This window comes from Varanus komodoensis, unplaced genomic scaffold (genome assembly GCF_004798865.1).
Source record: "Varanus komodoensis strain SLA01 unplaced genomic scaffold, ASM479886v1 scaffold2, whole genome shotgun sequence".
Taxonomy (NCBI): Eukaryota; Metazoa; Chordata; class Lepidosauria; order Squamata; family Varanidae; genus Varanus; species Varanus komodoensis.
The window spans coordinates 21612399-21627180 of NW_025335568.1; the positions used below are offsets into that span (position 1 = coordinate 21612399).

Consider the following 14782-nt stretch of genomic DNA (forward strand, 5'->3'; position numbering starts at 1 on the left):
ATTTCAAAAGAGGCCACCAGTGCTTGGTAGCTAACCATGTAAGGACTGGGTGTGTTTTATTAGGGGAAAACAAGATGGGATTTAATACATGCATGCATACTCAAAAATAAATATCACAGAATTCATTGGAACTTGCTCAGTGTGTGTCCACAGGACTGCAACTTTACACAAGGCATAACAGGGGATGGAAACAATTTGTTTGTTTAGTTTGGAACATGTTAGATAACATTTTCCTCTCTGGGGACCTTTTGTTTGCAGAGGAAATTGGGATCCTGTTAAGTCCTCTCTTGGCACCATCACTGCTGGAAGAAGGGAGCAAGGGAACATGTTTTGCCAATTTTCCCTTTGCCTTGCCATCCTTGGTGCTACCTCCCATATTGTTCTGGAGAGTCCCCACGCAGCCAATGGAAACAGAACCATGCTGGCTATTCTCCGACACCGCAAAAGGGACCTCAGGTGGAGCTAGAGAGAGCAGGGAGGTGAATGGAGTGGCCAGGATGCAAGGTAACCTGCAGCATCAAACACTACATGACGGAAAACAACCTTCTAGCAAAGATGCAGAGAGGGAACCCTGAGGGGAAGATCACCTCTGCTGCTCCTCCCATCCTGCACTGAATAATTACAACCTTGAGTCTGGAAGTTTTGGATGTCATCTACATAGGACTGCACCCTCAGTATCTTAACCACTATGCCACACCAGCTCTCTATGATACGAGTACAATTAAACCTTCGTGCATTATACACAAGAGAGTATTTCAAGGAAGAAAAGTCACGCATAAATCCATTTATTTCTTGATTTATGCTTTCTAAATATCAGAAGTGCATGCTGGATGATCACCATCAATGAAGCATAGTGCTAAGAGCTGGTCTCTCCTCACCCCAAAATCCCTGCCTCCTTTGCTCTTCCAAACAAGACAACAGGCTTTTAACTTTATTTATTTATTTAGGAGATTTATAGGCTGTCCACCACTGTCCTCTCTGGACGGCTTACAGTATGTTATAAATCCTAAACAAAGTAAGTTGGCTACACCATGACTGAGTATAAAAATGACATGGTTAAAATAAATTAAATAAATAAATATACAATTAAAATCGATTAACTTTAAAATACTGGTCAAATAAAAAGGTCTTGACCTGGTGCCGAAAAGCATATAATGCCGGCGCCAGGCGGACCTCTCTAAGGAGCATAAAGCAGGTCAGACAGACTGGCTTTGTGATCCAGCAAAGGTTATTAGCAAAAGAGACACAAAGGCTACGGATTCCAAACCGAATCTTCTTCCTCTTTACCTCACCAGAGTTAGCTCCACCCTCAGGGAAGTCCCTGCTGCTTGCAGACCAGCAAGCAGGAATACTCAATACTCTAGCTGTCTTGAGCTGGCATCAAATGATGGAATGTGTAAGTTTCTTCCCACCCTGCCGGGCCCAGTCTGTTCAGTGTGTCCCCTGAACCAGAGGTGATCCCGTTCTCACCAGGTGCTTGGCTTATTTCAAGGCTTGTTGGCTTTTGGATTCCGCTAAGAATCCTGACCCTTCCTCTTCTTCTAGTTCAGATTCAGTCTCTGAGGTAACCTCCTTGGAATGCTATATTTTGGGAGAAATGAGCTCAGTTTCTACCTGAAGAATAGATATACCATGGATCACACTAACTTGAGATTACTAGAGTATCAGGCAGTGCAATCCTATACATGCCTGCTCAAGATGACGTTCCACTGAGTCTAGGTAAGTAGGCAAAAGATGACAGATTACTTTATCACACTAACACTGCACAGTAACAAGCTCTGAAGTCTTGGTTAACTTAGAAAACAATTTTTAAACCACTTCAATATCCAATCATGAAAAGTGATCTTTTAAACCACAGAACTGTAACATTTCTTCCCCATTTATACAACTGATATGAAATAGTTGTAAAAACACTTATTCAGAAGAATGCTTATGTTGCAATTCTTAGATAAATCTCAAATCTCCTGTTAAGTATATGGATGACTCCACACACTTGTGGATGCTTGTAGGATAATCCCCTGTGAATTATGCACAGGTCTTAATGCAGAAGGAGCATGACCTTGTATCATAATTTTTCGATATACAGCAGACACAGTTTCTACTGTAAAATGAGGAGGCCCACTTTAAAATGTTACACCCTGCAAATGTAAGCAAAATCTAATTTATATATTGTGGATTCCATGAGGCCACAGTTCTGATTTTGAAGAAGGAAATGAAATTATTTCATTTGCATTGCATTACTATCCCATCTTCCCCTCCTGTAAATGATCTAAGGCAGTCCACATAGTCTTTACTCCATTTTAGCCTCACAACAACTCTGTGAAGTAGGTTAGGCTGAGAGTGAACGATTAGCTCAAAGCCATTCAGTAAGCTTCATGGCTCAGTGAGGGCTAGACCCTCCATCTCCTAGTTCTCCAGACCAACCCTCTACCCAGCACAATATAACTGAACGAATACAAAGTCTGTGATGCAGAATTGCTATTCATAGCAGAAATACGAAGTCTGTGATGCAGAATTGCTATTCACAGCAGAACATAATGACCAGATAAAGCAGCAAGAATCTCAAGATGAAAACATGCACCAAAGAAATATATAGATTGTGTTGAACTCTCTCTCTCTCTCTCTCTCTCTCTCTCTCTCTCTCTCTCTCTCTGTGTGTGTGTGTGTGTGTGTGTGTGTGTGTAGAGAGAGAGAGAGAGAGAGAGAGAGAGAGAGAGAGAGAGAGAGAGACTGCATCTTGAAAAGCAGAATTGCCTCTTATGTAGTAGTCATCTAATTCCTTCCACTGTCACACAAAGTCAGACTCCAGTTCTAGACACATTACAGATGTCATGACATCCTTTGCAGGCTTAGAACTTAGACAGAAGTACACTTAGCACTGAAAAATGGGAAAAAGATCATACTTACGTGTAAACATTGTGAGAAACCAAGGAATAGCATAGAGCTATAAAAACAAAATGGGAAAGGAATACATTATCAGAACAGACCCATACAGCTTTAAAAAATTGTATTAGGGTTATAATTCAGCAGTTTCTAACTGTAACAAGTGTGAAAATTATATATTATTACATTTAATATTTAATAGTATTAAGCTGTACATATAAATTTATTGATAACCAGGAACTCATAGAAAACACACATCGGACAAAACTGAAGATATATTTTTCAAGATAAATAGTTGTAGCAGTTTGAAAATGGATCTAAAAATACATCAGATTTATATATGAACTTTATATTGTAGTATATGACCATCAAATTATACAAAAGCTATCCAGGAGTAAGCAATAAATATTGGTCTTTCAGACTGGAAGAGCAGACAATATCACATCCTTGGCAGTGTTCAAAAATTAAAGCCCGTTGAACCTTGATTTTAGAATAAATTAGAAATAACTCTGGCCTTATGTGGTCAAAACAATGAAATTATTTTTTAAAGATAATGAAATTATTGTGCATTTCTTAACAGGAGTCAGAATGACTACTATATATAACTGGAAAAAAGACCATGTGTTACCCCCCAGTGGTGAACAGATTATTAGAAAGTGGGTTATAGCCTTTATAACCAGATCAAGAAATATGGTTTGATAAGGTAGGCACTGTGCCTGAATAAATATTCAACTCTGTTGTCAACTCTGCAAGTTTGGTCTTAAGACTGCAACTTTTCCCAGTGTTTTGATCAATTAAACTGCACAGGCAGAAAAATGCAGTGGACAACCATGAAATTCCAAAAAGAAAGCATATATACAGTATGAAAGGTTGCACACACATTGCAGAGTAAATCATTCAGTTGCTGAATTAATATGCTGAATTAAATTCTCTGAATTTCAAGTGTCCTGTGTGGTAATCTTCCTAGTTCAAGAACCATTTCAAGATAGAAAATGTATAAAAGTATGGAATACTATTAAAAACTTAAGTGCATTTTGCTAGGTGGGTTCACAAAATATGAGAATCCATGGTGGATTCTTACACATGTAGGTCTGTTGCACTGTCCTGACTTAATTCTGGAGTTGCTGCAAGGAAACTTCACTGTGGTTTCTCCAGTTGCCTGTACCCAGGTTCACCATTTTACCATTGTAGGTATGAAAACATCATAGAGTCCTCTGACAAGAGTGACTACAGAAGAGGCTTCCAGCGTTCAATCTCTATTGCCCTCAGTTCTAAGCAACAGGTGTATCATTGCTCAGTTCCATCAGAAAGAGCATGGGGCTGCTTACCATGTTGTGTGAACTGGCCACTGTGAAATGTCCTAAATACATGCACTTAAATACAGTATGTGCATGTTGTGGTCATTTAAGCTTTTATAGACAGAATGTGCTAATCTGTTTCTGGGCACAATTCAAGCTGTTGGTGTTCATCTATATAAAGCCCTGGTGGCCAAGGTATCAGAAAGGCTGGCTACTTCCATGTCGACGTGCCTGTAGTTTTAAGCTGTCTTTGGATGTCCTTCTGTATGGTCCCACCACCAAGTTAAGTTGCTCTTCTCTGCAACAGCGCCTTGTCGGTGGACCTCCACCTAAGGAAGTTGGGTTGGCTCTTTCTGTGCTTAGTTTTATGCTGTTCAAACTCATTCTTCCCTATGGCTTTTCAGGATTTCAGAAGTATTAGCTCCACACTGTTTTTAAAGTTCTCAACTACTCTTAATTCTGTTGTTAATGAGATTTAAAGATTTAAAATGGTTTTTTAAAGTTGAAAGTTATTTTTAAAGTTCTAAATTGTTTTGATCATGGTTGTCTTGAGCCTCCTATTTGGACCAAAAGTTTATTCCTAAATAAATTATAGTTTTGTAGGTTAGCTCACTGGAATAGACAATCATGCCATGGAAAGTTGAAGGCTGAACAAGAAAAGGAAGGCCAAATATGAGATGGTCAATTCCATAAAGCCAAGGTTTGAATTTTCAAGAGCTGAGAAGGGCTGTGAAGGACAGGCCATTCTGGAGGACATTCATTCATACGGCTGCCATAAGTTAGAGACAACTTGATGGCACATAACAGGTTAATTTATTTATTTGATCTGCATATAATGGGGCTTGCCTTTAAATAAGATCTCCCGAGCTATACTTATTCTCTATTGTAGAAAGAAGTGACCCAGATTCTAAGTTACTTTAAACTCACAATTGACAAGTTCTGTAACAATGTATGTACTACGCAGTGATGCCAAGATGCAGCCTAGAGGGAAAGCAGAAGCACAATTGCAGAGGCTGCTGGGAATGCGAGTAAAAAAATGCAATAACCAGTTAGAACCGTGATGAATTCTAGTCAAGCAATTCTATCACGCAAGTTATTTTTGTAATCTATAAGCTAATCTATTCATTACTGAGAGCACAGTTCATGAACTGTGGATTGAGATGTGCATATGTATATATTTTATTATTCACATTTCATCTGAAAATAACATGAGAATAATTTAAAATGCTATACATGTATAAGTGCTGGCCTAATCCATTGTCATCAGTAAACAGCACTCAAAGGGAGTTTTATGTGTTGGGGAAGCTGTGTACAGAGGAGGGGCCAGAATGGTTGTTGTCCTCACCAAAGAGACAAAGAGACAAGCCACACCACTTAAGGAGTGCTTTGTCTCTTTAGTAGCAGACCTGCTTTGATTTTTTTAAAAAATCTTAAATATTTAGGTTCCTTAGACTATGGCCATACCTGCAACTGCATAAATTTATCAAATCAAATCCAGTCATGAAGAAGCCACCATGGAGATGCTAATGGGCTTACAGAGCTGATCAGATGCTGTTGACAGCTAGCCAGCACAATGATAAGGTAGTAAATAATATTTGATCTCATGATCAGGGCTGCAATGCAGTTTTCCAGAAATGTAAAATTGCAGGAATAGAAAAGGACAAAGAATTAAACTAACACAATTCTTTTACAAACAGAATAAACACTTTTGCAACTTATTTTAGCTTAGGAAGATAACAGATGCATTGAAATAGAAAGAAAGGGACATTTGAGATTATGGCTCCATGGTTGCATCCTCAAAGGAGCTATTTGTTGAAATGTATTCTTAGTACACACTGCCCCCTACCAGCATCATCCAAGTATAACTAAATCTTAGCTTACTGCAGTATTTCATTAATTAATTTCCTTTTTCATGTTTATACTGCCCAACAGCCAAGGCTCTCTGGAAGATTAACAAATGTTTAAAATATTGTCCCAAAGTTTTGCATTAAGAGGATGACAATGAATTTGTGTAATGGAGATGTGTTCATTTTTCAGTATATAACAGAAATAGTTATATAGAACCCATAGTGCTCAAAGTATGAGAATCTTATCTTGTTACCCTAACAGCAATCCAGTGAAGTAAATATTTGTTCTATTTTCCAGCATAACTGTGGTTATGATCAAAAGGCTGAACAGGGAACAAAATATACTCAAGACCATCTCCCCATACCAACTACACTGGAAAAAAACCATAGTTATTCCATTTACATTTAACTTGTATTCCACAATTGTCTAACACAAATTCAGAAATTATGCAGGCCAGCCTTGTCAGCTCAACTGCCCTGTATAACTGGCAGGTCAGAGAGTATGAATGGCTAAGACTTCTCTTTCATTGCCCTATGAAAAAGGAGTAGATACAGATTGCTTGATATGATCTTCCATATTAGCCTGAAGTGCCTGATCCTGCCTAATCTTGGAAGCTATGCAGTGCTGGGCTTGGCTTAAATCTGGATGGATGACTTACTGCTGTGAACCACCCACAGAGCTTTGGCTGCCAAGTGGTACCGAAATGTAATTATTACTATTAATAATAATAATAATCTGGTTTGGATCCAAAGTCCCCTTCTTAGAGCAAAGGGGTACATATGGAAGGGGGAACCAGTGGAAAATGCTCCTGAGCAATGTGTAAGAAAAGCCAAAACTATTTAGAATCGGAACAATAATATGCAGCTTTCTGTCTATGCATAAGTTGCATATTCCCTTCCTTTCCCACGATCTGAATGCAAAAGCCAGTCACCTTCCCTCCCCTTGCTACTGCTATATAACATAAATGTACCATAAATGTCACTGTAATGTAAAATCTATAATTTTTTAAAAATAGCAGAGAAACTTGAAGAAAGGATGAGAGCTTGACACCAGTGTCCTTTTAAATACCAATTAGCTGTAGCCTTATTACACAAATTCAACAATAATTCATTGTATTTGTTAAACACCTATAATTAGCTTGGGGCAAAATTTCTTACAACCAAATAAGAACTGGGTTTATGGCAGTAACTTTGCTAAGGGGTTACTAAGAAAACACAACCAGAACCTATAATTAATAGGCATGCTAGGAACTGCGGCTTGTTTTCATAACTGGGAACTGAAAACAAACCAGTATAATCTAAGGATATAATTTGCACTTCTGGTGGCAAGAGTTGCTTAATTTAAGAGTGCCTTGTCTTCATGTCAGAATTAGTTGGCAGATACGGTATTTCTTGAAAGTTGTTTTAAGGTTTTATAAAGTATATGTGGTATCTATTTTTAGAGTTCCCTTTCAATGTTCTCTGCCAATTCCACACAACACTTAATGAAGGTATTGCAACAACTCACATTTACTGTTTATTAATGTTCAATATTCTGTGAGATAGCTTCAGCTATTGGGCAGTATAAACCTGACCAAATAAATAAATAAATAAATAAATAAATAAATAAATAAATAAATAAGAGTTCTATAGCATACATGCAAATGGGAGACTGCCATGAAATAATCTCTCTCACAGAAACTTGAAAGATGAATCATTGTTCAATTTGATAGGACTAGAACTCAAATCTGGTTCAAAGGATTGCCAAAGTCAGATCCTTCCATTTGATGAATACTGGCGAGTCAAAGGTACAAAGTATGCACATTCATTCTAAAATAATGATCACCACCATCAGAATGAAATTATGAAGATCCTTTGGAGAAAGACACTGACAGTTAGAAGTGATGGAAAAAACAGGAATAAGCATTTGCAGCACAGATATTTTTGAAGATCACTCCTGTATTCCCACTTAGTTGGAAGTAAGCCTCACTGGACTTATATTTAAGTAAACATTTGTAGGCTTGTCCTGTAAGACAATTGCAGCACTAGTTTAAGGTAGGTGTTAAATGATTAGAAGTAATGTGGGAAATATCAAGAGATTAATGCCATACATTTGAAATTAACACCACATGCAGTGGCACAGCTGCTTCAGTAAAGCACATAGCTGATTGCCCTGACAGCTGCCATCCGGGTTGGAAGTCTCCTTGAATCAAATTTGCTTTGGAGAGTGATTTGTGAAAACAACATTTGAAGACCAAACCTTCCATCATCTTCCATGAGTACCTTTATTAAAAATGTATTTCCACTTACATCTGGAATGAAGCCAATTTCATTGAGATGGTTACTCAGCTCAGGGTCATGGAATGCAATCATCTGGGAGAACACGGTCAGGTATTCTGGAAGAGAGATAAAAAGAGAAAAACATTGCACAAAACCTTCCACTAGGAATTTGGCCTTAGGGAACAGAAACAAGATTTGTTTTGTGGAATGTCTTCTTCAAAGAGAATACAAAAAGGGTGACACACTCAAAATATGTACTACAAGTCATCTGGAACCACACAAATGTTATTTTTTTTTTCCATTGCTTAAAAAATGTGGAGCCCAAATACTGGCAGATATATATATTTTTCATCCTCTACCTGTAATAGTGCAGGGCATTAAATAGTTGACAAGCCATTATAAAATATATTGATTGCAATTGCTTAAAGATAATTCATTTTTTTATGATGGGTTGCCAGTTGTGGGCTTACAACAGATCTGCAATTATATTAATAGTCATTATCTGCCATCTGTTTCAGTAATATTAATCAGAAAATATTTATTTATTTATTTATTTATTTATAGCTTTTGTAAGCCATCCTATTATTCAAAATCGCAGGTCGGCTTACCATATCACTGAACATATTTATAATACTTAATATTTTTATTTCCCTTGTTGCTATAAAACATCCTGTATGTTCATAAACATGTAAACAACATGTTTATATCCTTCCATGAGATAAGTGTTCTTTTCTTGACATACCAGTTTTATGTTTGTTACTAAAGTCAAATGATGGACAGGTCATTAGCTGGGAGCCATACGGACCTACTCAAGTATTACTCAAGTATTTCCCAATTTTTTAATCTTGGCATTCATGGTTAAAATCAGGGATGGTCTCCTGCTTTAAGGGGTGGTACAGAGACTCCTCCAAGCTACATGAAGTTATTAAAAATTATACACTAATTACCCAATAGATATAATGACATATTTCTCATGACATATTTCTCATGTGATGACATATTTCTCATGTGCTGATGACATATTTCTCATGTGGCATCACAGGTTTCTCAACTTAGACCTTAAGAGCTAAACTACAGCTGGGCCCCTAATTTTTATGTATTTATTTATTTAGAAAATTTCTATTTCGCCCCATTCGCCGAAGCCTCGGGGCGGCTCACAAATGTTTTTAGTCATTCACAAACATGCACACAATCCAGTTTGGGACTACTATACACAAGACTGGGAATTTAAATCTTCCCTATGTCTGATCTCCTGAAATTCAATCAACCAACAATATTAGTTTTTTAAATCAGGAGGAGCAGCAAGGATTCCACATGCTTGCTTGTAACTAATTTAAAATCAGAGGTACAGCTGTACACATTATATTTAATATAATGTGTCATTTGGTCCTGACATTGTTCCACTCTATTTCTATTTCCAAATAGGAAAGAGTTTTGACCTTTCAGCTTGCAAGCCTTTAGTCCCATTTACCTACATGGTCAAATGGAAGGAACAGCGGGTTTTCACCAAACTCCCTTTTCTTACTTTTAATTTTCCTCCAGAGGTTCAGGCAGAACTTTTATCCCAGTATGAAAAGCCATGTGATCCTTTAGTACTGTATTATCTATAAGCCCCTGAAATGATCCACATGCAGTGTTAACATATTTATGTTCCTAATAAATTCAGCAACCACAGGTGAAGTATTTAAAACCACTAATCACATAAACTCAGCTATGTGAGGATGAAAACAAATTTACAATTAGTTTCCTGAAAACACACTTCTTTTTAAACAAGGCATTCGTGCCAACAGTGGTTCTACATGGATATGATATACCTTGTTAAATGTCATCTTTATTTGAATAGCCAGGCTCATAAAATATAATTGCTATGTGGGATTACATGGTTAATTAAGTGTCTATTGAAGGCACACATCCTTTCATGACAGCGCATCAGTTGGGCTCAGCCAAACAGCACTGGTTCAGATGATACAAATTATTCCTGCAGTTAATTTGATATCCTATAGCTATAAATCTCTAATTGGTCCTGCACTTTCATATACAGAAATGGTTTTTAAAAGCCTATATTGTGGCTCCATAGGATAACAAAATGTAATTGGAGATGCTTTGCTTACTTCTCATCATAAAGTCTACCAACACCAACACAATCACCAGAACAGTTGAGAAATGCTTTCAATCAGAAAGGACGAGAAGGCACAGACTTACAAACTCATTTTACCATGTGGGATAAACTCATTTTAACCATACATATAATGGCCACAGTTTACTGCAGTCACAATGACTCTTTTTTGAATGACTGCCATCATGAAAATAGAAATGCCCATGTGGTTGATCTTAAGTGGTACCACTGCTTTATGCACTTGGGCACCTGCATGAGTGATGCTAGCTCAGTTGTGAACCTCTAAATACACTGCAGGAGGACAACATGTTTGACTTTATGAACTAGCTGCTTAAGTATGGGTCATAAGTTAGCTGTAAATCACAGGTTTTGCAGAACCGATATTGCAATGGTCTGTCTCTGAATAAATTAGCTGCTCTGTTTTGAGTCTTGGTTGGGTTTTTAAGCCAGCTACAGAGGTTCTAAGAAAGCAAGTCAGTGGCCTGTTAAAATAGAATGATCATCATCTTTATTTCACACAGTACAACTGGAACTGTTAGATAAAATACATGCAGAGCAGGGTGAAGGAAAAAGTCTTCATAGATATATAGTTATCCATCTACAAAGATAGTTTTTTTCATCCCTTAGAAATCTCTAAGCTACTATGGAAGAGTGCTCAGGAGGAAATTCTTAACTTGTTTACTCTGTACAATTAAATTATAGTTCGACTCTAACCTTAAAATATATCATTTCCAACTAAATAGTCTTTATCTTTTATTGTTTCTCATTGCATTTTTAAAAATCCAATCAACTTTATTCCTTTGAAGAGTCCTTCAATTAAGCAACCTCACTGGCATATTTTCCTTGCAGAGCTGTGACATAGATTGTTTATGCACTGAAGCCCTTTAAGTGCTATTCCGTGCAGGCATTCACTTCCTGTTATTATTTGCATTTATATTCTTAGCTACTTCTAAATGTCAAGAATGGAGAATGTGCTTCTTTTTTCTGATAGGAGCTGCTGGAATGATTGTTAAGGCTCAGTCAAGAGAGAACATACAGTCCTGACTTTAAGGGAAGCTGGATGGATCTTCCACAGCAGAAATTAAAAAAGTAATCTATGGCCACAGGTCACCCTTTCTTTTGGATCCCAAGACCCCCAATATGTTCAGTCACCACCCTCTCCCACAAAAAAGGAAAACGTGCTCTAGGAACAGACTCTATGGTTCCCGCCATATAAACCTCATTACTAAATTGTCGCAAATGTATCCTAGGAAGCAGTTGCTTGACGGTTTCTGCCTGCTTGCTATGACATTTCAGGGATATTATGGTATAGAATGTTTCTATGAGAAGAACCATACAACCTTTTTGTAGAAAGCTCTTGTTTTCTGGCAACTGTGTAGCCCTCTTCTATATTTACCATTCCTATTCCTTTCCAACTTGTTTCCTAAGCAAGAATGAATCTAAGAAAAGAGAAAGCTTGGCCTTTAAATTAACCAGCAGTACAGTACAAGATTACAAGCTCCATTTCCAGTTCAAAAATGGGAGGTACTTAGGCCGGAAAAGAATCCCTGCCCAAACCCTTGACAAATCTACTGCCAGTCAGAAAAAACTAGTCTTCCCCAACCTGATGCTCTACAGATGTTTTGGACTACAACCTTCACCATTCCTGACCATTGACCATGGTAGCTGCACCTGATGACAGGTGTAGTCCAGACCATCAGGAAGCAGCAGTTTGCAGAAGGGTGGAACAGACAATACCATGAGCCAAGGGTCCAAACTTAGTGCAAAGCAGCTCCATGGCTTGGATTCACTGAACTGTAGTCAGAAGAAGAAAATGTATCAGTACTCTTCCATGAACTGTTGAACAACCTAGCAAAAGCCACAGTGTGTGGGACCATGGATGGAAGGGGAGCTGATGGAAGCACCTCCCTCCACTATGAAAAACCAAACAACTTAGCATTTAAGCCATGGTGTATAGGGCCGGAACAGTCTACCAGTATTCTAAGGGGCATAAAATGTCTTGAAAAGCAGCATATGAAAGATTTTGCACAAGAGCTTGGCAAATGGAGGTTAAAGATGATTTTCAGGGTTCAGTCTCTTTCCACCTAAATAGGGTTGCAACCTAATGTTAGTGCCACTTGGAGCAGCAGTAAATGAATGGGATATAGTAGTTCGACAAACACTGGGGACAAGTCACGTTCCTCTAATTTTAGTTGTACTTTTGTGACATGATTCAAGGTCATGAGGATAAATTAAACAATGATTATAAGTAGCTTCATTAACAGGAAGTCCTCAAACAACAGGGTACATATTTTGAAATAACCAAAATATCAATAATAACTCATATTATTAAATTCTGCTGCTTCTACTCCAACCACATGCAATGCTGCTTTTTTTTAATGCTGCTACTTCAGTGTATTAGCTACATGGCTTCTGGTGTTTGTGTCTTCTGGGCAGAGAAACAGATTAGGAATATAAAACTCTATCAACAGAAAGACAAATACTTCTAAAGAGACTTTAAAATTTTATTAGAATAAGATTTAAACAGAGAACCTACCTTGAATCACATGCGAGTTGTCTTTTAGGAAGAAGTTATAGAGGTATTTAGGAATAAAAGCAGACATGCAGGCATAGGCCAGGGCTATAAGGGAATTGTGAAGAGAAACATCAGTTTTACACTCAACAACTATTACTCCTATAACTATTATACATCTCAGATACGCTGTTTATATTAAAGGCTTCTGTCAAGTTTAAAATATTTGCAAAAATTGACTACCCAATAAAAGATAGAGCTTCAGAAAACTTATCAGGGATGCATGACAAACTGATGCCCACCATTAACTACTTTCAACAACCATCTCTGTTCATACAAACAGCTCCCCACGCACCCACGTTCCACAACAAAGTCTGAATCAGATGAACAGAAAAAGGAGATATTAGCAAAAGGTTATCTGATCTCTGTGCTCATATGAACTAGATGATGATGATGCCACCAAGTAGGCTGGAAGTCTATCCAGCCTTTCAAAACATAGTGAGGGGAAAAAGCTTACCTTCATTGTTGAAATTTAAGTATAAGAATGGTGCACAGAGGGAATCAAGACCTGCAGAAGAAAACAAATCAATATACCACTAGCATTGAAGAGAATTATCAGGTTTTAGAATCAAACAGGATTCAGATAAATATTTTTATTACATCACTCAGAAGCGTTCCTCTTGTATTACTTGCAACAGATGCTTTTCTCAGACGTGAAGCAGTCCTAATGTAGCATTTTAAAGAGGTAGGGGTCTGTGTGTGTGTGTGTGTGTGTGTGTGTGTGTGTGATTCAATTCTGTAATGTCAACCATGTTAGAAAGAGCTGTAGGTGTAGTTTTCTCTAAAAGTCACAACTTTGGCTACAGTCCTGCTTACACTCCTGAGAAGGCCTACTGAGTTCAGCAAACCTAATTTCTAACATGCATGGGGTTGTGCCACTATTTTTAAAATTCTGCATCAGTTAACATGTCACTATGCTGACTTAACCTAAGTGGCCTATTAAAACACAGTATGAAAACAACAGAAACTGAACAAATGTGTCTATGTACACATTATTTTAAAATAAGCCAGCAGAATGAATTAGATATTATTGCATTACTTGTATTGAACATAGTTATTCCTTTATTCTACAACACAGAAAGAAATCATGTGTTTCTGGTTGGTTAAGAATGAGTAAATTTATGACAAGTCCTAGTATTCAGTTGAACCAACCTTGCCAATATACAAGATCAGGATGGGAAACTACCCATGCTTTCAAAACCCGTCTAAATTTTGCATGGCCCTCTGGTGATGACAGCAACTCATCATACTGATGACAGCGAGGAATGTCAACTTCAATCTACAATGCAACCAAGAACAGAAGGGAAGTTAAGGATAACCATAATAGAAAGGGTATGTAGAGTTCAAACTGGAAAGCTAATCTGTTCTAGTTTTCCCATACCAATTTCCAAACTGTTGATCCTTGTACATCACCTTGTAATAGATGTTCAAGAACAGATGGCAAAATTATGGAAAGGTTTGTACAAAAACACATTAAAAACAACTAAACTGTTGATTATATGTCACCATCCAATTGACTATTTTGATATTGTTTGGGCCAACTGTCTTCCCGTGGCATCTGAAAATTCTTGGGGATTGTCCTGATATAGTCCACAATTCTAATTTTACTACCATGGACAATGGACTGAGTGCTTCCGCTTAAGATATCCATTGCAGAAGTGACTGCTAGACAGCAAAATAGATTTTTTTAAGACACGTCATCTTCCCACACCTGTGGTCATAATGCTATGGTATCATGAAGCATTGCTTTGGGGCATTTTACCAGAGTTGGAGGGGATCCAGACAACTTTTGCAGAGTCTAGAAGGG

At 37.6% G+C, this 14782-nt stretch overlaps 1 protein-coding gene across 13 annotated transcripts in view; it reads right to left on the minus strand.

The window, feature by feature from the left end:
- The window catches only part of TBCK (TBC1 domain containing kinase), a 95251-nt gene that overhangs the window by 30610 nt on the left and 49859 nt on the right, over positions 1 to 14782 (minus strand). For all 13 annotated transcript variants that reach the window (XR_006414533.1, XM_044428314.1, XM_044428317.1 and 10 more), the window contains 5 exons: positions 14128 to 14254; positions 13433 to 13483; positions 12940 to 13023; positions 8318 to 8403; positions 2908 to 2944 (listed from right to left, as the gene is read on the minus strand). Coding sequence is in view for 12 of the 13 variants with exons in the window: in XM_044428314.1 (XP_044284249.1) it covers positions 2908 to 2944; positions 8318 to 8403; positions 12940 to 13023; positions 13433 to 13483; positions 14128 to 14254 (385 nt within the window). In the remaining variant the exon portion in view is untranslated. The remainder of the gene's footprint in view (positions 1 to 2907; positions 2945 to 8317; positions 8404 to 12939; positions 13024 to 13432; positions 13484 to 14127; positions 14255 to 14782) is intronic.